Raw genomic sequence first — 21,554 nt, 5'->3', positions numbered from 1 at the left:
GCGATAGCGCGGATTGGCTGCCGCGCAAGGGCGGGGCCTGGCTCAGCCTATGGGTGCAGGGCTCTGAGGGGCCGGGCGGAAGAAGCTGCGTTCCGCCGCTCGGTTGGGGCGGGGCGGTCCCGCGGGCACCTCCCGGAGCTCCGGGGCGCTCCCCGGCCCAGGGCTGCAGGGACAGCTGCGGCCCGGCGCCTCCCCACGAGGGAACGTCGCTTTGCCCGGGTGGGATCCGTCCCTCCCGGTGTGCGCGCGCCTCTCGGTGGCGCGAGAAGCAGCCAGAGCCGCCTTACGGCGAAGCGCCTCCGCCGAGCCACCTTAAACCAGCCGCAGCGGCGTTGAAAGCTCGCCTGTGATTGGGCACCTGCCGCAGTGCTCAAAGTAACAGGCACGGCGATTGGAGGAGAGCTGAGGCGGCTGTTGTCTCGGCAACCGGGTGTCCGCTTTCCCGGTGCTGCCGAGGGCCGGGGACGCACCGGCAGGAACGGACAGGCACCGGCAGGAACGGGCGGATAAAGGCCGCATATCTCATCTGAGCGGGGAACGGGGATGTCCCCGATGCTCCCCGCGCTACCTCGGCCGCTCAGGTACTCGCCATTCGCAGCTTGCCCCGCGCCGCCGCACCTGGGCGGGGCTGGGCCGTGAGGCGGCTTCCGGTAGCGCCCTCCAGGGCCTCACCTGCGGCCGTACCTGGGGCGTTACCTGCGGGCGCCACCTCAGGGCTCCACCTCAGGGCTCCACCTCGGGGCGCCGAGTTCACTCAGTGGAGACAGCAAAGGCCATGGCTGACTTGGGCCAGCTCGGGAGCCTCGGCGCTGCTGCACGTTCCGAGCTGGGACTGAGCTTAGAGACAAAATCACGGCTCTAACTTGAGTCGTGACACTGGACGTGTGGGCTGGGACTGGATCCCTGCCTTTCCAGCTCAGGGATGCTGTGGAGCACGAGGTACCTCAAGCAGAAAAGCACCATTCAGTGCCATGTTCCAAAAATAAACAGCACTTACCACAGTGAGTGCAGAGTTGAAGGGGGAAAACCTCAACCACATCAAGGTTTTTCACTCAAAGCACAGCCAGGGATCGTTACTGGAGCAAATCAAGGGATAGCTGGAACTATTTATAGCCACAGTGGGTTAGAGATGTTCCAGGTCCAAAATCCTCCTCCTGGGGCCAAACCAGCACAAGGGAATAAGAAATGCCATCAGATCGTGATGTGCTGCAGGGGAAAGTTTCATCTTTGCTCCCTCACGGTGGTGGGGCAAATCCATGGAATTTCTATTTAAACTTTCCTGATGCCAGTGCAGCTCTGTGGCTTGAGAGCTTGATTAGGTGAGGTATCAGTGGTTTTGTCACCGTATTTCTGACAGCTGAAGGGGTGCCCAGCCTCTGCCATCAGATTTGCAGTTTGGAGAGGGTCAGAACCCTGTGATGGAGTTGTTCGAGTCCCTGTCTCGCTAAAGGAGGAAATCTGCAAAAGGGATTTAACAGCTCTGAGTCACATTCATCAACAGCAGTGTTTCCAAGGGGCTTTTTAAATAAAACAGGGAAATGAGATGCAGGGGTGGCTGCTGATTTCCTGATGGGAACACTGCATGAATGTTGGATTTGCCTTTATCTTACACATCCCATTTCAAATGAGAGCTGGTGTTGAGTTCACATGTTTCCCGGATCTCCATATTCAGTGTTGCTATCCTTGGCTGTTCTTTTTAGGTTTCCAGATTTCCTCTAGTCCTTATAAGCACCACAGGAAGGTGACTCAAACTGGAGGGGGGAAAAAAAAGAGAGAGATTTAAGTCTCAATCAAAGGGATTTCAGTATAACCAAGTGAGTAACAAAAATGTTTGACGTTTACGAGTTTGTTTTTCTTTTTCCTACTGATATTGATCCTGTTCTGTGACAGGAATAGCAACCAAGTTTAGATCAAGGTCATTAAATTAACTTTGTAATCACAACTGATAATGGAATGAGAAATGGTAATGCAATATGAGTGGTTTAGACCTGGAAACAACTCCAGATACATCATCTCACTTGTGCCACCTGCCCATCTCCCACCCACCCAGCTCTGGCCCTGTTTTCCCCATGTTTTTGAGCCCTCCAGGACACACACGTTGCATTTCTTCAGGAGCACATTCAAAGCAATCGGTGGAGTTAATCCTTGTACAGGGATACCACCGGCTGAGCCTTCTCTCTGCCTTTTGCTGCCCTTTTCGCTGATCCCTGATTTTCGGGAATTACACCCTCCTTCCACCAGCAGAGGGAAGCAGAAAGATGCGTTAAACCCGCCGTGATTTCCCAGCCTGCTCCCGGCCGGGTTCCTTTTCAAGCCCAGCCAACACTCGCAGGTGCCAAGGGCCTCCTGGGCTTTCTGGATCCACCTTCCCAGCTGCTTCCTCAGCTGGGGGAAGGAGGATGCCCTTCCACAGCCTCCTGCTGTCTGGGGACTACGTGGTAACCCCAGAACTCCCAAAATTACGTACATGAAGGATTTCTGAAACTCTGTGCTGGGTATGTAAAGTAGGTAAATCAAGGAAGTGTTTGGCATCTTCCCCTCTTTCTTCTTCTGCCTTTGGCATGTTCTCTTTCTTCTCCTTCCTTTGATCTCTTGCTCCCTGCTTGTCTCTCCCATCTCAGTGATATCAGGAGTGCATTATCTCAGGGTTGAATAACAGCAATCAAGGACGTAAAGGACAAAAAAAGATGAGGGAAAAATGATCAAGGTGGAGAAGTTGCTTAAATACTTTCTGTAGGCGCCATCAGTCTGCCTGGTCAGCTTCCAGCAGTGCCAGCTGACCTGATGCTGAGTGTGACTAAAGGAGAGGAGGCAGAGTCTGCAGGGAGCTTCACAAAGCACTCCCTTCGCTTTGAGAATTTCCTGCTTGAAGGGCAGAGTGGGCAGGAGGCCAAACCACAAACTACACAAGGGCTTGGCTGCTTCTCTGCTAGGCTTTATCCCTGGAGAAGAGTTCCTGCAGCAGCTCAGCAGGGGAAGCACTGGACCCATCAACACCAGACCTTTTGGGGGCTGCTGCCTTGGCTTCCTCCACCTGAAGCACTTGGCTGTGTCCTCCTCGGCCATTCTGGAGAACATTCCTCGAGCAGGGTTACCCACTTGTAATTTAGGCAGTGGAAAGAGCTTATTTGCTTCTCACTGCCTGACCTAGAACACCCAACAGGTGACTTGACCCACTTGTCACTCTGCCACTTCACCCCTGTCTGCACACATCCCTGCAGGATCCAGGCCACTGGGTTCGGGAGCTGCTCCTGGTGGATTTGCCTCACAGCACAGTGACCCTTGCATCACCCAAACACAATTCTAGGGACTCTGAGGGCACTTTGAGGTGTCCAGGACCTAAATCTCCAAGGGGGTGGAGGTGCCTAATCTCCAGTTACCCTCAGCAGCACTGAGGTGATGATGGACGTGCCAAACCCAGAGCTGGATGCATGGGATGGGAGAAGGGCTCTGGAGCCGTTTCCCTGGCACGTGCTGTCCTGGAAGGTGCTAATCAGGAACGTGCTGCCCGAGCAGGAACTGCCCTTGCTGGAGCAGGGGTTGCATCCAACCCTCACAGGCTGGGCAGCAGCACCAGGGCAGAAGGAGCTTGCGGATGCAGTTTTTTATCAGCTGCTCTGGAAACCTGCTGCAATTTTAATAATCAGCTCCAGCAGAATTGGGCAGGTCCTGCTTCCCTCAGCACAACCCTCCTGACCACAGAGCACGGGCTGGACAACCTCAAGCACATGGCAGGGCCATGTGGAGATGGACCCCGTGGCCAGGGCAGTGCAGGGTCTGTTCTGATTCTGGTTGTTGATAGGGAGTAGCTGGCTCAGGATCCCTGCTCCCTGTGGATGAGCCCTCAGACCACATCTTCAGAAATCTCCTGTAATTTTGGAACAGCCCAAGCCAGAGCAGTTCTGCTGAAATTCACAGAGTTGCATCACACACCTCAAATTTTGGTCTGTCCTGAAGCATTTTCCTACAAAGAAGAGTAAGTGGAAAAGATGATCCGTGCTCAGCTGCTTGATAACTCAGGGGGCATTTTTACAGGAAAGGCTGAATTCACCAGGACTGTGTGTGCACACAAGAACTGGGGACTGATTCCTTGGGGACTGATTCCTTGCAAAGCTCTCCCAATTTTGATGGAGTGGCCCATATTTGGTGTTTGTTATTTTTAGCACCATAGTAGCACCGTTCCACTTGTCCGTGCATGCAGCAGGGAACAGCTCAGCTGAGGGAGGAAAACAGAGCAGGAAGAGTTCCCCGTGATCTCACAATAAATCAGCACCTTCTGCAGCAGCCAGCACTGCCTGCCCACTCCCAGCCACTCTTCCCTTCAGTGTTTTGCAAGGCCAAGCAGAGCAGGAGCCTCCACTCCTCTCCCAGCCATTCCTGGTTGTTCCTTAAGGGGGTCAAGTCATTCCAGGGTTGCTGCTGCTGTGGCCAAGCACAGGTTCCATCTGGATGGCGTTTTTAATCAACCCTTTTCTCAACCCTTTGAGCCTGGCATCTTCCCTGCTCCTTCTTGCTCCTGCCAAACACAATGAAATCCCTTCATCCTCGTGTCTTTGTATGAGAAGAATAATGCCCCAACTTAATTTTCTCCTCTCAACTGCCCATTGTCTTGTTCTTCGGTCCCAGGCCTTTCCCTGTTCTCTTTCCCTCCTGTGCCATTTTAGGGAGGGGGCATCTGATCACGGTCAGAATCCAACTCTCAAGTCACCAGAACAGGAACCAAAGGCACCTCCAGAATCTTTTCCATTGGTAACTGCCAGACAAGACAATTAATGAAGTTCACACAATGTTCTTAAAGATCAGGAACTTCAGCTCTTCCCATCCTACACACTGGAATAATTTCACATTTGTGTTAGTACAAAGCTGTTTCTTTTATCTTGTATGGTCCCAGACCTTCCAATTCCCACTGTTTTTTCTTTCTGGGATTGGCAGAAGTAGGACATGAAGGGCATTCAGCCCTTCATGGGACCACATCTGAAAAGCTGGAGGGATCACGTACAACACAGGCAGGGCTGGATTTATTTGGCTCTATAAATAGAATCCTGCCCAGTTCTCTTTCTGAAAAGCCCAGGAAAAGAAGAGAGGCAGGAAAGGTGTGGTACTGCAAATAATGCATTCTGCCCACATGCTGAATTAATTAGGCCCAGCTCAGAAGTTCCAGGTGAGATTTTAGATGTGCTGTGGCTCCCAGTCTATACAAATTGCCCCATAAACAGCAGAGAAATTTCATCTTCCTCATCCCCAGAAATACTCAGCTTTCCATACAACAGGAGACTTGCATTAAAGGATTAAAATTTTGAAACTGTGAAGACAGCTCCCTCGATGCCCAGTTAAAATTAAAGCATAAAATTCGTGTGACTTGGAAAGCAATACAGGAAATACAATAATGCCATCACTGGTGGTGCTGGAGTGGTGGGTTTAGTTCTGGCCACCCTAACTCTAAAAAAGGCACTGGCAAGTCACACCTGGTGGCACTGCTGGGCTCAGGGGGTGCAGGGTCACGCCTGGTGGCACTGCTGGGGAGCTGTGCCAGCTCCTCCAGCTCAGCACCTGCCTTCAGGTTCAGTCCCTCAACTCCTGCTGATTCACCCTTGTGCAAGTCACTTAACTGTTCTGTGCCTGCTCCCCAGCCCTGCAGGGTGCCCAGGCTGCAGCAGGGTGTTGTAAGCCTTGATCCACAGGAATTCAGGGTGTTTGGAGATGTGGGAGCTGTTAACAGAACACCCAGTGTTATTACCCACTATCAGATGGTTTATAATAACATACACACATCTCCCGGGCTGCTTTGTCCCTTCTGTGGTGTCTTGCTGTAGCTGTGATTGCTTTGGGCTTGTTTTGTTATTTCTAGAGAGAGTTTTTGAGTTTTCCCCAGATTTTGAGCCATTCCCCAGTGAGTTGTCCCCTCTCAGACTGCTCCTAGAGTAGCCCCATCCCTGTGCTGAGGCAGAGCCTGCTGACTCCAGAATATGTGATGACTTTGCACAGCTGCTTAACACAGAGTGAAGACACAACTTAATCAGCTTAATGAGCTGCCACTCATCAGCCTGAGACATCTTAAGTGGCTGCATGCACGTTCCTGAAGCAATTCATGCTTTTATAGTCACTTGATGCTGTTTAAACACCAGCAAAGGTGTTTTCCCTCCCAATTTGGGTGTGCAAAGAGCACATGGAGAGATCCCGGGGCTCAGCTGACACGGGACAATCCTATTCACTCACACAGCCCCCTCCACTGGGACTCTGAACTCTCCTGCAGTGACTCACTCAGGCTGAGCACCTGCCCCAGCATGTTCTGTGTTGATTAAACTGGTTTGCAGGCCATAATTATTTTCTCTATCATGGTATAATGGCTCCGCATTGTATTAATTTTAACATTGTAAGAATTTGCTTCTGGGAACGGCCTTCTTGAATTAATCACTGACTCATGATTTACTGGGGGAGATAATATCTAACCTACAAGAGGCAGAACAGGAAACTATCTATTTAAAAGATGGCAGTGGCTGATAATTTATGACTATAGACAAAGGGACATCTCAGAAGAAGAAGGTGGTCAGATCCTGCAGTTTCGTGGTCACTGCTCTCACTCAGCAAAAAGGAGCTTTTGTGTAGTCACTAGAGGATCTGGTTTTGAGTGACAGATTAAAACTGAGGGGGAAAAAAAGTAGTGAGAAACAAGGAAAGTGTCCAAGCAGTCCTCAAAGCCATCCTCAGCTCTGGGACCAAACCCTGTGTTACAACAAAGGCAGTTCAACATCTCGGCATCTCACCAGCTTGCCATAGGAAATGTAAGGAAAATAAAGACAGAGAAAAAGCATCAACTTTTTGTGTTTGAAGCTGTAATGCAGGGGTTTTCTTGCTACTCTCCTCTCCACCTTGAACTGGACTCTCTCACATCACTGAGTGAGCCTTGCCCATCAGATGTTTCCTCTCCCTACAGCCCAGTAGAAAAGCCAATCTGAGCAGTCACCAATAAAAGCTTTAAATCCCAGAGGATGTTCCAGGAGGTAAAGCTGCATCCTGGCAATCTGAAGAACTTTGTCCCCATGTCACTGTGATCTATTCTATGATTTGGGGTAACTCACATAACCCTTGGCACCACAGATTCCTGACTGTAAGGACAGCAATTCCCACCTGGAATTCTGGGGCCCTGAACAAAATCAGACTCATAGAGGCGATGGAGGATGCTGGACACAGCAGTCACACACAGAGACATTTCCTGCCAGAGTTTCAGGTCCTGGGCAGTCACAGAGAGACCTTCCTGCCCTTGGGAAGCTCTCCCAGCTTTTGGTCCGAGTGCTGCTGGTAGCTGTAACCACTCACAGGGAGACAACTGGATTTGAAATGTGGGTTTGCCTTTGTTGGTCATCACCCACAGGTAAAGGCAATTCAAAGGCATCCCCAAGCCCTTTTTCTTGCTGAAACTCACCATTTCTGCAAGCAAAGCAATACCAGTTCTGCCCAGACAGTGTTTATGGCCCAAACCACAAGAGGATTTAATTTGGAAAAATTTGGGAAATGGCTTTCTCCATGAGCCCGGAGCTGGGAGGGAGGATGGTGCTGCTGACTTTGGCTCTGCTCCTCCGTGGAGCACCTTCACACACAGATCCAGAGCTTTTAGGGCATGGTGGATTGAACTGCCACAGGAGCCTTCCATGAGCTCTGAGAAGGTCCCTTTGAACCTCTGCTGGGAGAACCATCCAGAAACCACTCTGGGCGTTCGGAGTGGCTGTAAGGAATCACCAGAACACCCCACAACAGTGGAAATGCCAGAGGCTTCAGGAGGAGCCACATTGGTGCATAATGTACCAAGCTCCAGAACATCTCCTGGCCCTTTGCCTGCTGTGGGTGAGACCTGGAGTGAGGGCACGGAGTTTATCTTCCAGCTGACACCAGCTGGGAGCTCTCCTGTTTGATTCCCTGAAATTGCTAATGGTGCTTTTGTTCCTGTGCTCAGGACTAAGTTCAGTATCCCTGGAAATCAGCTGTGCCCAGGACTTTTCCAATCCAGCAGCAGCAGCTTCCCCACATGGTCCTGTCACACTGGTTCTTTTCCTTTCTCACATTCCCTGCTGGATGCACTCTCCTTCCTCAGTGCCTGGGCTGGTATTTACATCCCTTTCCTGTTTGTCTTGTAGGTCATCCCAACATGGATTCCCTCACCAAGGTGCCTCCCAAGGGAATAACATCCTCCTGCCAGCTGAAGACCTCCTGTCTCACAAGGAACTATGGATTTACTGCAGGTTTACTCCAGAGTCTGCAGCCTCAGCCACACAAACTCACCAAGGAAGCAAAGAAAACTCCTTCCAGGTGAGTGCAGTCTGGAAGACACCCCACTTCCACGGGATACATGAAAATGCATCACAGGAGGGTGATCCCAGAGCGTCCCACTGTGTGCTGCTCCAAAGGGGACAGTTGTTGTCCCAGGAAGTGGCTCGGAGGTGGCAGTGCCTGGAAGGGCAGTGTGGGTTGGGAACAGCCCGGAGCAGTGGATCAGGGGCCCTTTATCAGCTGATCTCCCAGACATTTACAAACAGTAATTAAACCCTGCACCACCCCGGGATGTGGGGGCTACTTCTTGTCCCCATTGTATGGAGCAATAAGCCAGAGCACACCTGACCCGGAAAAAGATTCCTCATATCCCAAGCAGAGGCTTTAGGCTGGGCTGGTTTGGTGGCTGAACTCACCCCCAGAGGAACACACTGAGGAGAAAGACTCAAACCCGGGGAGCCCTGGGCAGGAATGCTGAAGGACACCCGTGGCTGCACAGGATCCTAAGGAAGCTGATGGATAAAACCTGGCCATTTCCTCAGCCCCTGCTGAGGCTGGGAGTGGGAGCTGGAGAGAGGCTTGTAAAAGTGTTCCTTCGAGCCAGAGCTGCCATTCCCAGGTATTCCATCCTGCCACCACTTCAGAGGGACAAAAAGGCATGAACAGAAACTCCCTTCTCCCAAGCCCTCCTGCCCCTTGGGATCCTTCTGGGAAGCCAAATAAATCCATCAGCAGATTGTTCAAGAACATTTATTGTCACCACGAAGGGACATTGCCTGGCCTGAGATTAAGATCAACAATAAATTCCTGACCATGGAAAAGAATGAGCCCATGAGAAAGCCCAGGGCTCTCCTTACCCAACAGGGGTATCTTTACTACATCTCTCAGCAGCTGGATCTCATAACAGGGGTTTGGGAAAAAGGAAGCTGGGAGGGAGGGAAGCAATGCCAGGAGGGATTTGATAAGGACAGAGGGCTGGAGGAAAGGGCAAATTAAATATGAGGAGGGAAGATCCCCAGCCTGCGTTATCAGAAAACACACAAACACTCCACACCCAGCTGCTGGGGTTAGAGCCTGCTCCCTCTGCTGTTGCAGGCAGTGGGAGAGAGCACGAGGAACTCCCAGCTGGAGTTCTTTGGCATCACTGCCCTGGTTCCAGCACTGTCTGGAGAGGGGAGCAGCCAAGTCTCTGCAAGGCTGGACCATGGCAAATCCATGTATTTTACAATAAACATCACAGTCCATAGCACTTCCACTTCCCAAAGCACTTCATTTGCCAAAGATTTTGGCTGAGAAGGATTAAGCATCCACCTCCCCAGAAACCACAGCTTCTATTTCCAGATATAAACCCTCAACAAGTTCCTCAAATCTCTTTTTCTCCCAAAAGCCAGAAGTTCTGCTGGAATGTCTCTGCTCCAACCATCCCACCTGGTAAAGATCTTCTTCCTGGGCTCCGTGACCTTGTGGATGCAGAGACAGAGCACAGACCACAGGAAGGGCCAGGTAAAAATAAAGATTGTTCTGGAGCATTAGAGATAGCAAACCACAAACGGGGCTGAGCAGCCCCACTGCCCACCCAGCCGGGAAAATGGAGCAGGGAAATGAGCAGAGCTCCCCTGGGAACACCTGAGGACAGGCACTGCTGCCCAGGGGCTCAGCTCAGTCACAGGGCAAGGGGACAGAGGGTTTGGGGTGACACCAAGTGTCTAAATCCTCCTAAGAACAGAGTACAGCACCTCCTGGCACCCTTGGAGGGTCTGGGGTCACCCTGAGGGCCACACAGCAGCTCTGGAGTCCTCACTACCAGCTCCTTGTCCAGCTTGGCTGGTTCATATTTTACAGTATTATTTTTAAAGGTAAGGTTGAAAAAATAAAAGCATGTTTGCAGTGTAAAGGCCATTAAAGCATCGCTGACTGTCAGGGCTTTGGACAAACAGGTTCTGTGAGTTCTGTGTGTGTGTAAAACTCACATCACTCTGGCTGTTGGTACAACACATTCCAGCTGCAGAAGTCCTCTGTTTGATGGGAAGAGGGGAGCACTTGCAGGGGAGAGCGTGGGGGCACAGAGCAGCATCAGAACCGCCAGCACCCCTTTGCTCTGGCTTCACCAGAGCCTTCCTGACCTAAAGCTGAGTGAAATGGGAGAAGAAACACATCCTGTGGCTTGGAATCGGGAAATGCCTGGGGACGCAGGAGGAGGGACCCACCCTCAGAGAGGAATGGGTTAAACACAGCCCAGTGGGCAGCTGCCCGGCTGCTGTGGGACAGGAGCAGAGCTGGATGCTGGCCCTGACACCAGCACTGGTAAGAGAGAGGCAGATGCAGCCACAAACCCATCCCCCGGTACAGTTCTTCCCTGCCTGGATGCCAAGCTCATCCCGGGGTGGAGGCAGAGCGGGGCTCATCCAGGGCGGAGCTCTGGGATCTCGTCCCTCAGTGCCCATTGGCTCACTGTTGCCAGGCGCAAGTAACACGGCTTTTTCAGTTAGTCACACTCGTTTCTTGCCCTGTTTGTTCCTTCTAAGATCCCCAAGTCCTTGTGGGAGTTTATGAAGGGGTGGGAGAGCAGACAGGAGCAGTTCCTGCTGTGATTCCCAGCGTTTGAACTCACCCAGCTGCAGATTTTGTCCCAGCCACAGACACTGAGGGGACACCTTGGTGACATTGGTCTGTCCTGAGCCCCTGTGGCAGCACAAACGGGGAAATGGGCTTTTCTGGAGCCACAAGCAGCTCCTATCCCAGCCTGGCACCAAGGTGCCAGCTCCCAGAGCAGCTCCTGACTCAGCTGGGATCCCCTGCCAGCAAATCCTGCCAGGCTCTTAGAGGAACAGAGCCAGGCCAGGGTGGTCGGGTTGGACGTCAGGCCCACAATGGCTACAAATTAACTGAAGAAATACCTTCTGCAGGTTGTAGAGAAATCCCCCTTTCATTTTCCTCAGTCTTTTATAGCAAGTGGATCAGAAACCCTGCAATGCCACACCAGTGCATGAACACACAGAGCTGTTCTGGGCTGTGCCCCAAAGAACAGAGCTAAGCGAGGCAAAATCACAATTAAGTCACTCAGGGGCTGACACAGAGCAGCAGCTTTACCAAAGGCTGCTTATTCAGCACTTCATTCTGGGCTGCCTCAGAGCCAGGGGCTCAGCATTCCCAGGACTCCCAGTCAAATGTACAACCAGGACAACCCTCAACTCACTGAGGTGAAGCCCAAGTCTGTGCACCCTGGCTGGGAGCACTGAGCTCTGATTCTGTGGCCACTTTCCAGCTGATGATTCCAGGACATTCCCACAAGTCTGGGGGTTCTAGTGCCCATCTCACCTAGAAATTTAATGCTATAAATCCAAGGCACTACCTGGGGAAATAAGTGAGAGAACTGGGGGAACCCTCAGCAAGCTCTGTTAAAGCTTTGCACACTTATAAACAGATGCAGGCAGGGTTTGATTTCCCTGACTTTAATCCTCTCCTCCCATGCCCAGCACAGCACCAGGGCACCTCCGGACACGGCGCGTGGGCGTCCTAACAAAACACAGGATGCTGTTTTTCCCTTCACAGCCCTGCAGAGCCACACCACACACCGGGCTCCTCAGCCACCTGCCTGATGATGCAAGGAGTGAATAAGCACGAATAAAGACACAGAAACTGGGTGTTGTTTGTAGAAGTGAGGAGCAGAGCCCTCCACCCAGCGCTGGGGATACCAGAGCTCTTGCACAACTCAGCTCGCAGCCTGCTGCTCCTCCTTTTTATGCATCTCTGTCTCTGTGGGCACTTTTTCACCGGGAGCACTCGGGAAGTTTTCCTTCCTCCCCAGCTGGGGGAGGAAGCAGCTCCCGGCCTGTGAGCAGCAGAGCTGGGATGCCAGAGTGGGATTCCTGCGTCAGGATTTCCCTCAGACTCTGCACACAATGAGCAGGCCTGTGCTGGCCTGCCAGGGCTGGCTCACCAGGAGCTAATTAGTGGTACTTGGTTCTAAGAATTGGAAGATGATCATTAGCTAAAATTGGTTTGAAAGCTTCCAGTTTTGTAGATGTTGAGTAATTAAAACAACCAATGGGCTCCACTGTGTTTTCATCTGAGAACTCCCAGTGCTGGAGGCTGGGGAGTGACCCTGGAGGGGAGTCTGTGCTGACCAGGCTAGGACTAAGGGAGAAGGGCAGGGCCAGATGCTGCTGGCTCAGGGACGGGCACCGGGCTCTGTCACACACCCTGTGCTCAGCACGAGTCCAGACACCCCCTCTGCCACCCCCCTGCCAGGCCCAGCTCCCGGAGCAGCTCGGGTGAGCGTTTCTGGCTGCAGTCAGCACAAAGCAGGGTCCGGGCAGCTCCCGAGGGAGGGAGCCCTTTGCAAAACACTCGGTGCTTTCACACGACCTTTGGTGCTCGGAGTGAAGATCGCCTTCATCGCTCCTATCTCGATCTTCAAAAGGAACTGGTGGGCTCCGGGCAAGGAGTCAGGAATGCTCTCACATATTTGGGAGCTCTGCTTTACGCAACCTCCCAGCAACTCGCCTTGGCTGGAAGGGATGAGCGATACTGAGCCAGTCAGCAAAACACCCACCTCGCCGGGCAGGGGTGGGGACTCGGCCCCAGCAGCGTTTCCCTGCACGCAGCAGGCACCGGGACTTCAACCCCGGCAGAGCCAGGACTACCCAAAGCTGCACAGGAGCAGCTGCTGGGTCTCTGCCTCCATCCCACCCCCAGACGGGGCAGCCGTTCTCACAGTGCACTCAGGGAGCTGCAGCCAGGGTGGGTCTTACCCTGCAAAACCTAGGATGGGTTTGTGGGAAAGGCAACACCATAAAATCCAGCAAAATTCATTTTTCTTCTGCTGGGAACATAGAGTTACAACTGAGATGGCTTTTGCTGTTGTAAATTAGGAGTAGTGCTGCTGGAGTCCCGAGTTAGGCTGGAGTGGCTGAGGCTCAGATGGGTGACAGTGTGTTTATCTGGCAGGCAGTTAATCCCAAGATCAGACTTTGAGAGCAACTCATTGAGGGGTGAGAGGTGCCCCAAACCCCCCAACTCTGCATGCACACAACACCACAGGGCTGCCTGCAGCCCTCCCCATCTGTCCTGCACAGCAGAGCAAACTGTCCCCAGTGCCAGGGCTCCCCCAGGGCAGAGGAACATCTCTGTCCCCACCTGAGCAGCCTGTGCTTGTCCCCAGGGCCGGGCAGGACAGGGTCACCCTGGCCAGGATGAGCCCTGGAGCCAGTCCTGCCACGGAGCTGGCCCAGAGCAGAGCAGGGCCCCCACACCCCCCTGCCACAGCAGGGGACAGGGCACCTGCAGCTTTCAGCTGGTGGCACTGAGCACTGGGGGATTCCTGGTGTGACTGGTTTTAACTGGAGCTGAAATTCTGCTGTAGGAGGACTCACAGAATCAACACTGAATCAGAGCCACCCTGCTGAAGAAGGAGTTTGTGATCTGAAGGAGTGCTGGGGAGATCCCAAAGGCTGATAAGCCTCCCCCTTATCTTCGCTTCATCTTAGAGGCCATCCTCAAACAACACTGAAGTAATCCAAAACTCACCAAGCTGACACATTTCAACATTTCCAAATCCTCTTCCCAGTCTGCGTGGAGCTGCTCTTTCTTCCCCACTCACAGGACTCAGGTGCATCTTTAGCATGGGCAGGAGAAGCCCAGGATGAAGAAGAGGGAGGAGGAAAGGCCCTGGTTTTCATTGGCCAGAGGATTAATTAGAAAATACAGGGCTGCCCTTGGCATTTGATTGCCTACATGGGAAGCAGCTTCAGGCAGTTTTAGCACAGAGTGGAAGGAGTTTGAATATTCCATGTGGGACACGGGAGGAGGGACACAGAGAGGCAGAACTGCTTCTGCTCAGAAGTCAAACTGGGCTTTTCTTTTTCACTTGCTTAAAGTGTCCCCAGCCCTGTGTGACAGATCCCTCCAGCACAGGGCTGTGCCTGGAACTCCTCAGGGCCCCTGGCTCCCAGTGCTGTCACACCTCCTGCCACAGCTGCACACGGTGGCTGCACGTGGGACAGACCTTGGCCAAAAACATCCTCAAGTCCTTTTGGTGCCTCTGGGGTCACCTCCCTGTCCTGGCTCCTGGACAGCCCATCCCAACTCCGACTCCAGAGCTGGGGAAAATGGTTCATTTTCAGTCCTTGAGCCTTTATTACTACGGAATATCCAAAACAACACAACCAACAACACAGTTACAAAAGGAGTTCACGGAGAAATGTGAAGCAGCCTGTGTTTGAAATGCTCTGTGTCACCATACTGAGTCCAGTATAAAACAATGCATATTTATAACATATAAAATACAAAAGGAACAATACAGAAATGTATAAACAAGGGTTGTGGAGGCCTCCGTGGTATTTACAGTCAGAGATGTGGCAGGGGAGGGTGTTCAACAGGCAGTGTCCATTCAACAGGAGCTGTGACTGCATCTGGGAGAGTCTCTGTGCCAGAGAGGAGCTCAGAGCTGGGCTCAGCCCTGCTGGGAATGCTCTGGAGGATCTGTGGGCTGGCATCAGGCACTGCCAGGGCCACCAGCTCTGCTCTCTGCCCAGGCCTGGCAGTGTCACTTGGTGTGCCCAGCTCTGGAACGGCAGCTCAGGCCCAGCACCAGAAGGGAATAAAATAAAAAATAATAATAATAATAATAAACTCAACGTTCACAGGATGATGTCACAGCAGTCTGTGGCCCAGCCCCAGGGCCATGGGGGGTTCAAGTCAAGGCAACAAGAGGGGGCACCGGGCTGAGTTCTGTGGGGTCACACAGGTCTCCAGCTTGGAGAGAAGTCCCAGGAAGTGCTGCCTGCAGCTCTTTAGAGCTCCTTGAGGATGATCTGGAACTTGTTCTCTGTCTCTACCATGTCCAGGAGAAAGGCCATGTGGTTGCTGTAGTGCTGGATGATGTTGTTGTCCATGTTCACCAGGATCCTACAGAGAAAAAGAACGGCTGGGTCAGATGCAGCACATTGAAAGCAGTTCACCTTCCCCAGGCTGAGGGGCTCAACCACTGTTAATTAATTAATTAATTAAAGCCATGGCACAACACAAGGGAAGATCCAGCCAAGCTGCAGATCATCATCTTCTCTGACCTGGAATCACTTCTGTGGAGACAGGAGGAAAAGGAAACATTTCAAGGGTGGATATTACACCCCAGGCCCTGGTTCAGTGCCAGACAAGAGCCCCTCGTTACTGTAACGGGAACAAAGGGGCTTGGCATCACCTCGGGGGCTCCCATGAGCCACTGTGAAATTGTAACTGTTCGGAGGACACAAAGAACAAATTCTCTCTTTCCAGGAAGCACATCCCCCCCAGGTTCCCACCGGGGTCATTAATGGGGCAGGAGCGTTAATTGTGCAATGCTCCTCAAGCCAGGATTAAGAACAACAAGGAGAAAAGCAGAATACCTGACAAATCCAAGAGTTCAACAGGCACAACCAGGAGGCCCTGGTGTCCCCAGGGAACACTTTGGGGATCAGGGCAGCCAGGGTGGGGTGCAGGGACTGGCACAGCCCCGGCACAGCTGCCCGGATTTCCCAGGTGGAGGTGGCAGCTCTGCTCTTGTGGTGAGAGCTGTGCCCAGGGCTCAGGGCTGAGCTGCCTTTCTGGAGCACAAAACAGTCTCCAGCACTGGGAACTCTGTCATGGCACAGTCAGGAATTCAGGGAGACCCTGGGACTCAGGCTCTGGCACTGCCCAGGCTCTGCCCGGTGAATTGGAATGTTCCCAGCTGCGTCCCACCCCCAGCACCACCCCTAAGCCTGGATCCCAGCCCTGGCCTCCAACAGGTGCCCCAAAGAGACTCTGTGGATACCCAAAAGCTTCACCAGCAGAGCTGATCCCTTTATCTCCACCTGCCTCAGAGCAGGAAGCCAGAGAAGTCACCTGTGCCTCTTGTGCCGTGCTCCCATCTGATTTCTCAACCACAAACTATCACAGGGAGCGTTGATCAGGAATCTGAGCCCTGCATTGTTTCTCTAGACCAAACCTCACCAAGATCCAAAATTGCTCATTATTGCTCCTGAGTCACCCTGGGACCGAGTTCACCTGCTGAGCTCATCCCTGTGGCAGGGCCATGGCTGGGGCAGGTCCTGCCCTGCTGCCAGGCCAGGCAGCCCCACGGAGCCCCAGTGGCTCACAGCAGATGAAGATCTGCCCCTCAAGCTGTAATTACCAGGAGAAGATTGTTTAGGGTGGAGCAACAGGATAAAATTATTGAAAATTAAATCTGGGGGAGCAGGAAGCTGGGCCTGACCCTGCCACCAGCCAGAGAGGAGATATCTTCAATCTCCCCGTGCTTCAGAAGTAGCTGCTGGCATGGGTCACGTCCAGCCTTCATTAAACCAGGTGTCAAAATTATTTATTTAATCTCCTTTCCAGGTGTGGCCTTTCCTTTTCATGAGATACCTCTCTGCTCCTGCACTTTGGGAAGAGCTGGAAGGACACCTGCCTGCTTTCCCTCCCAGTCATCACCAAACAACACTTGCTGCTTATCAGATCAAGGCATGAACAACACCAAAGCCAACCCAAGTCAAGGTGGCCTCTCCCCTGAAGCCACCAGCACTGGTCTTTTCCTCTGGGGAGAAAATTCCCATTTCTGGGGCTAATGGATGAGCAGCATCTGGCAGCACTGAGGGCCCTGAGCTCAGCAACAGGTGGAGGAACTCCGGACAAATTCAGAGACTCACTATGGCCCATCCCTCATCCTGAGCCAGGGACATTCCAGCATTTTTTGGAGAAGCAAACACTGATCCCTCTCTGATAAGTTCTCCATAACCTCAGGCTTTTAGACTGAGGCACAAAGGATCACCATTAGACTCCCCAAACAATTCCTCCTTCACCCAACTTCCTCTCCTTGGGAGACTTTACCCTCCAAACACATGTAATATGAACAAGCATTATCCCAAATCTTTAAAGCCCAGAAAGATCTGAGTTTTATATGCTCCAAATAGCAGAGCCTGACATGGCTCTACCTTTTATTATCTTGTTAAAATGCTCTTGGAGCCAATGGCAGGGGTTGGAGAGGACAGGTTTGGAGGCCCAGCATAAAAGCAGATGAGAGATTAGCTTACCCTCTTTTGCACTTCTTGTAGACTTTATAAATGCTTTCTTCAGGAAGCCCATATTTTTCTGAAATCTGTGAGAGAAAACATGGCAAATCTTTGTACTTGTAAAGTGAAATTCCCATGATCAAAATCAAAGATAACACCAAGCCCAGGTGTTCAGCAGCAAAGGATTCCTCCTCAGTTTTACTCCAGAGAACAAAACCATGACCTGAACTTTCTCCTGGGCAAGTTCTCTTTTGGTCTTACAGTGGCAGGAATTTTGTAGCTTTTTGCCAAGCATTTTCCATAAAGGTTTTTGACTCTCTGTGGTGAGGGACGGGAGAGGGACAAGATGGCAAAGAATCCTCTGTGCTGACATTTTTCAAACTCCCTATTTTTAAAAGTTTGTAAAACCAACAGAGCTTAAAGTGCAGCCATAAAGCCACCCCAAATCTGGGAGGTTTATTGTTTGTTTCCTTCCCAGCCGTCTCCAGAGAGAGCTGGGCTATCAGAGATGCTGCTGATAATCATGACAGAAATATGTCCGTGTGCTCCTCAAACACAGCCAGGGAATTCCAGCACGAGGCCAGGGAGGGCTTCGGATCACCCATCTCCAGCCCGGAGAATGGAAAAGCTGTTTGACAGTGGAAAATATGAATGTGCTGTCACAAGAGGAGACTTCCATGAGGATGTGGACAGGGCAGGAGGTGTGATCCTCCCTCTGCAGCACCAGCACTGCCCATGCCAGGAGCTGCTGGGAGAACTCAGCTCCTTCTCCCACTTTGCATTCCCAAGGGAGAGCAGGCAAGAGAGATGAGCAGCCCATACCCAGCTCCCTGTTCACCAACCCCATTCCCTTTTATCAGCAGTTTGTTCGTTCCCCAAGGTTTTGGGGACACTTACAGCTGTCCTGAGGCCCTGGAGATCCGGGGTCTTCAACATGAGAGCATCAAACACCTCCTCCGACTCCCTGCGCACGTACAGCAGCACTGCAAGGGAACAGGGCAGCACTGCTCAGGATCATTCCCAGTGCTCCCAGAGCCATGTGGCCTCATGGAATTCAAGACCCAAGGTTAACTGAATCAAATGAGTTCCCATCCCGGGGGTTACCTCTCTGGGGATCTTCGTCCTTGGTTTGCTTTGGAGGGATGGGGTCGAACTCGTCGGTGAAGGAGGCCCCGCTCCGCTTTAGGGGCAGCCTGGGCCGAGGGAACACAACACTCTCAGGAGGACAGAACAGGAAAAGCAAACAAAACAATTCCAGCTACTGAGCTTCTCACTGAACAACCAGTTACTCCAAGAACCATCCAGCAATTAAGTATTGGTTTGTAATTATAGCAGCAGAGTTGTGACTTCCTGCCTAAAGCACACGGGGAGCTCAGGGAGGGCCCACAGAGGGTTTGGGGTCACACTGAACCCAAAAGCCTTCTGCACCCTCATGGCACTGCTTCCCCACTGGTATCCCCAGACAGAGGGCCCAGGCTGGGGGAGATTCTGCTTTTCAACTGTGATTCCACTTCATTCCAGTTTATTTTACGGCCTCTGGGTATTTGAACCCTTCAGTGACAGTTGTGGTCTTTGATTTTCCCTTTCAAACATTGTCTCCATGAGAACAACAGGACAATCAGGGAGCAGCTCATGTTGGAGTGACTCTGACAGGGACAGAAATGTGGCCGTGTTTCTGCAGCCCTGAGTCCCTTCCAGGACAAAGTGTAACTCATATTCTGGCTCTCAGGGCGTCAGGGAGACGCTGAGCTGTGTTATCCTGCCCCTGGGGGTATAAACAGCCCTGCCATTCCCAATGGATGGGAAATAAACACTGCTGCATCCTCACCTGTTTGCAGAGTTGGGAACAGCAGGAGGGAGCACCTGGAATGCAAAGGAAATGGATCTGTGAGTTTGCACAGCATCACTGTGTGCCAGAGAGGCTGGGAGGTGGCAACTTGGGCACACTTTAAACATGATTTCCCTCCTCCTGGCCCCTCACACAATTACACCCAAACATCTGTTTCTTAAGAGTAAATGAAATTTGATATAAAGAACTTCTCCAGATTCCCTGTTTTTGACAAACTGAGACAGTGGTTTCTGAGGCAGGGAATGCTGGGGAGCTCTGAAGGACACTGGACAGAGGACAGTGGAGGGACGTCCCATCCACACAGGGACAGGGACTGAGATGGTGACATTTTGCTATCATTTATTTTCTGCTGATAGTTTTGCTACCACTGCAGCCCTCTGTGGAAGCTGCAGGTGAGTGAAGCACAGGAGTATCAGGCTGGAAGGAGCCTGGAAAGGCTCTCTCACCCATCACTGCTGCATGCCTCATTCCCACAAAGAGCTGTGCTGTGCTTTGGGCTTTTTCCATAACACAAGTCCTGTGGGGGGAATGCTCAGCCCGGGAAGGATGGGCTGAGAGGCTGGCTGTGTTTTGGGGGACTCACCGAGCCACACCTCTGCGGGTTGGAGAAGTGCACGTTGGGGATGAACAGCACCGGCTGCGTCTCCAGGTCGCTCTCCGGCCGCAGGAACGTGATCTCATTCCCTCTGAAGCCAGAGAGCAAACAGCCTTTCAGACCTACAGATGGAGAGTCCAGTTCATCTCAGCTCCCACAGCTCCGGGAGAGGGGAGCCCCTTCCCAAGGCTCCCAGCAGAAATGCTGGGAACAGGGCAGGAGCCTGCAGCAGCTCCAGGGCAGCCCAAGGGAGCCCAGAACGATTCCCAAGGGTTGGGCAGTGTCCATGAAGGGCTTTGGGACGCTGGGAAGGAGCCCAGCGAGGGCCTGACTGCCAGGCTGCTTCCCAAGGGTGCTGAGGGCAGCAGGCTTGGGAACAGCCACATCCGTGGAAGTTAAGGGACAGGGATTTCAACACAGAGCAGGGGACAAACACAAGCACTGACCATTGTTGTTGGAGTCCAGGCATTTTCCTTTCCTTCGGAACTGTTTCCTTTCATCATCCCTCATTTTCCTCTCTGCTCCCTGTGGGAAGATCCAGCAAAATTTAGGACATTGGCAGGTCCAACATGGGCAAGAGAGGGCTCAGAAATGGTCACCTCAGGGACCTTCTACAGCCCAGCCAGGACTCTCTGACACTCAGAAATTAGAAAAACAAAAATGAAATTTGCTTTTAGAAATGAAACACGCAGACAAAAATAGCTGTGAGAAATTTTTCCATGGGAAGATATCTGAGATTGAGGGATAACCTCCGAGGAAATTCTCATCTCTTTTGATATTTAACAACTTGTCAAAAACAGAGAGTCAAAAATAGAGTTTATTGTGAGGCACAGTCACAGGTCTTGGCTGTTCAGGCTCTCACAGCCTTTCTGGTTTTATTCTTGTGGCCCCTGACCAGTTGTTGTTTTTACCTGGTGGGAAAGGGGTGCTGTACCTTGTCACAGAAGATCTTGATCTGGCACACAGCCCGGTGCACCAGCTGGCTGCTGCCGCTGCCGCAGTCGTAGGTGTCGATCTGCAGGTTCAGGGGGACACCCTTCACTCCCTTCTGCGAGGAGAAGTCCGTGCTCAGGCAGTTCACCCCAATAAACACCTGCAAACAGGAACAGGGATGCTTGGTGCTGGAAAGCTCCTCCTCAGCCAGCAGTGGGAGCAGAGGGCAGGGACAAGAGCAGCTGCTGAGGCTCCTTCCGGCCCTCCCCGGGCCAGCCTGGCAGGGGAGCCCTCGGTTTCCCGCCTGAGCCTCTCCCCCCACACCTATTCCAGCTCTTTGACTCAGCCTCTCCACTCCCAAAATCCTGCCTGGGGATGTTCTTGCTGATATTTCTGATCTTTCATTTGAACAAGGGACCCTCAGACAGCAAAGCCCTGCAGGGAGGGAGGAGGGCAAGGCTGCAGCCTCAGGAATTGCACAGCAGTTCTGCTGCTTAAATAAATATTCATCACACACTGGGCTCTCTTATCACCAGGAGGGAGTTAGCTCCAGTGGGAACTCTGCAAGAAAAGCTGAGCACAGCTATAATCCAAATTGTATCTCCAAGCTGCCAATTCATTGGTGTGACCTTGGAATTCCCCTGGACCCCAGGGACAGATTTGCAGCTGGAGGAGTTCCCAGAGCTCCCTCAGCTGAGGATTTCAGCCCTGAAACCTGATGTCAGCTCGAGTCAGTTCCTAGGAAAGAAAACCACTTCACTGTGGGGTGAAGTTCAGTTGGAAGGAGAGAAGTAACAGGTGCCATGGCCAACCCAAACACCCAAATACCTGACCCCTCCTGTTCCCAGCCCCTGACTCCTCCTGTCTCACTCCCAGCCCTCGC

At 52.3% G+C, this 21,554-nt stretch overlaps 1 protein-coding gene and 2 long non-coding RNA genes across 7 annotated transcripts in view; 1 reads left to right on the top strand and 2 right to left on the bottom strand.

Moving 5' to 3' along the window:
* The first annotated feature begins 111 nt into the window (after positions 1-111).
* Positions 112-19,121, top strand: LOC116455105. Of its 3 annotated transcripts, none has more exons than XR_004244300.1 (5): positions 112-581; positions 1,701-1,814; positions 8,133-8,304; positions 9,653-9,768; positions 16,624-19,121. It is a non-coding gene; the product is annotated as an uncharacterized LOC116455105 (long non-coding RNA). The 3 variants fall into 3 exon arrangements; XR_004244301.1 differs by lacking the exon at positions 16,624-19,121 and adding an exon at positions 13,631-14,391; XR_004244302.1 differs by lacking the exon at positions 1,701-1,814.
* LOC116455107 lies at positions 1,553-13,892 on the bottom strand. The gene is made up of 2 exons (XR_004244304.1): positions 13,795-13,892; positions 1,553-1,751 (listed from the first exon to the last, which is right to left on the bottom strand). It is a non-coding gene; the product is annotated as an uncharacterized LOC116455107 (long non-coding RNA).
* Positions 14,380-21,554, bottom strand: part of GRHL3 (grainyhead like transcription factor 3) — a 23,537-nt gene continuing 16,362 nt past the window's right edge. For all 3 annotated transcript variants that reach the window (XM_032132542.1, XM_032132540.1, XM_032132539.1), the window contains exons 9-16: positions 20,673-20,831; positions 20,185-20,263; positions 19,727-19,860; positions 19,123-19,157; positions 18,399-18,487; positions 18,192-18,277; positions 17,316-17,380; positions 14,380-15,174 (exon numbers count right to left, since the gene is read on the bottom strand). In XM_032132542.1, the coding sequence (XP_031988433.1) occupies positions 15,060-15,174; positions 17,316-17,380; positions 18,192-18,277; positions 18,399-18,487; positions 19,123-19,157; positions 19,727-19,860; positions 20,185-20,263; positions 20,673-20,831 (762 nt within the window). In that variant the 3' untranslated portion in view covers positions 14,380-15,059. The remainder of the gene's footprint in view (positions 15,175-17,315; positions 17,381-18,191; positions 18,278-18,398; positions 18,488-19,122; positions 19,158-19,726; positions 19,861-20,184; positions 20,264-20,672; positions 20,832-21,554) is intronic.

Source organism: Corvus moneduloides, chromosome 23 (genome assembly GCF_009650955.1).
Source record: "Corvus moneduloides isolate bCorMon1 chromosome 23, bCorMon1.pri, whole genome shotgun sequence".
NCBI classification, from domain to species: Eukaryota; Metazoa; Chordata; class Aves; order Passeriformes; family Corvidae; genus Corvus; species Corvus moneduloides.
Note: the sequence above shows the minus strand (reverse complement) of the source record. Positions and strands in the feature narration are given on the sequence as shown.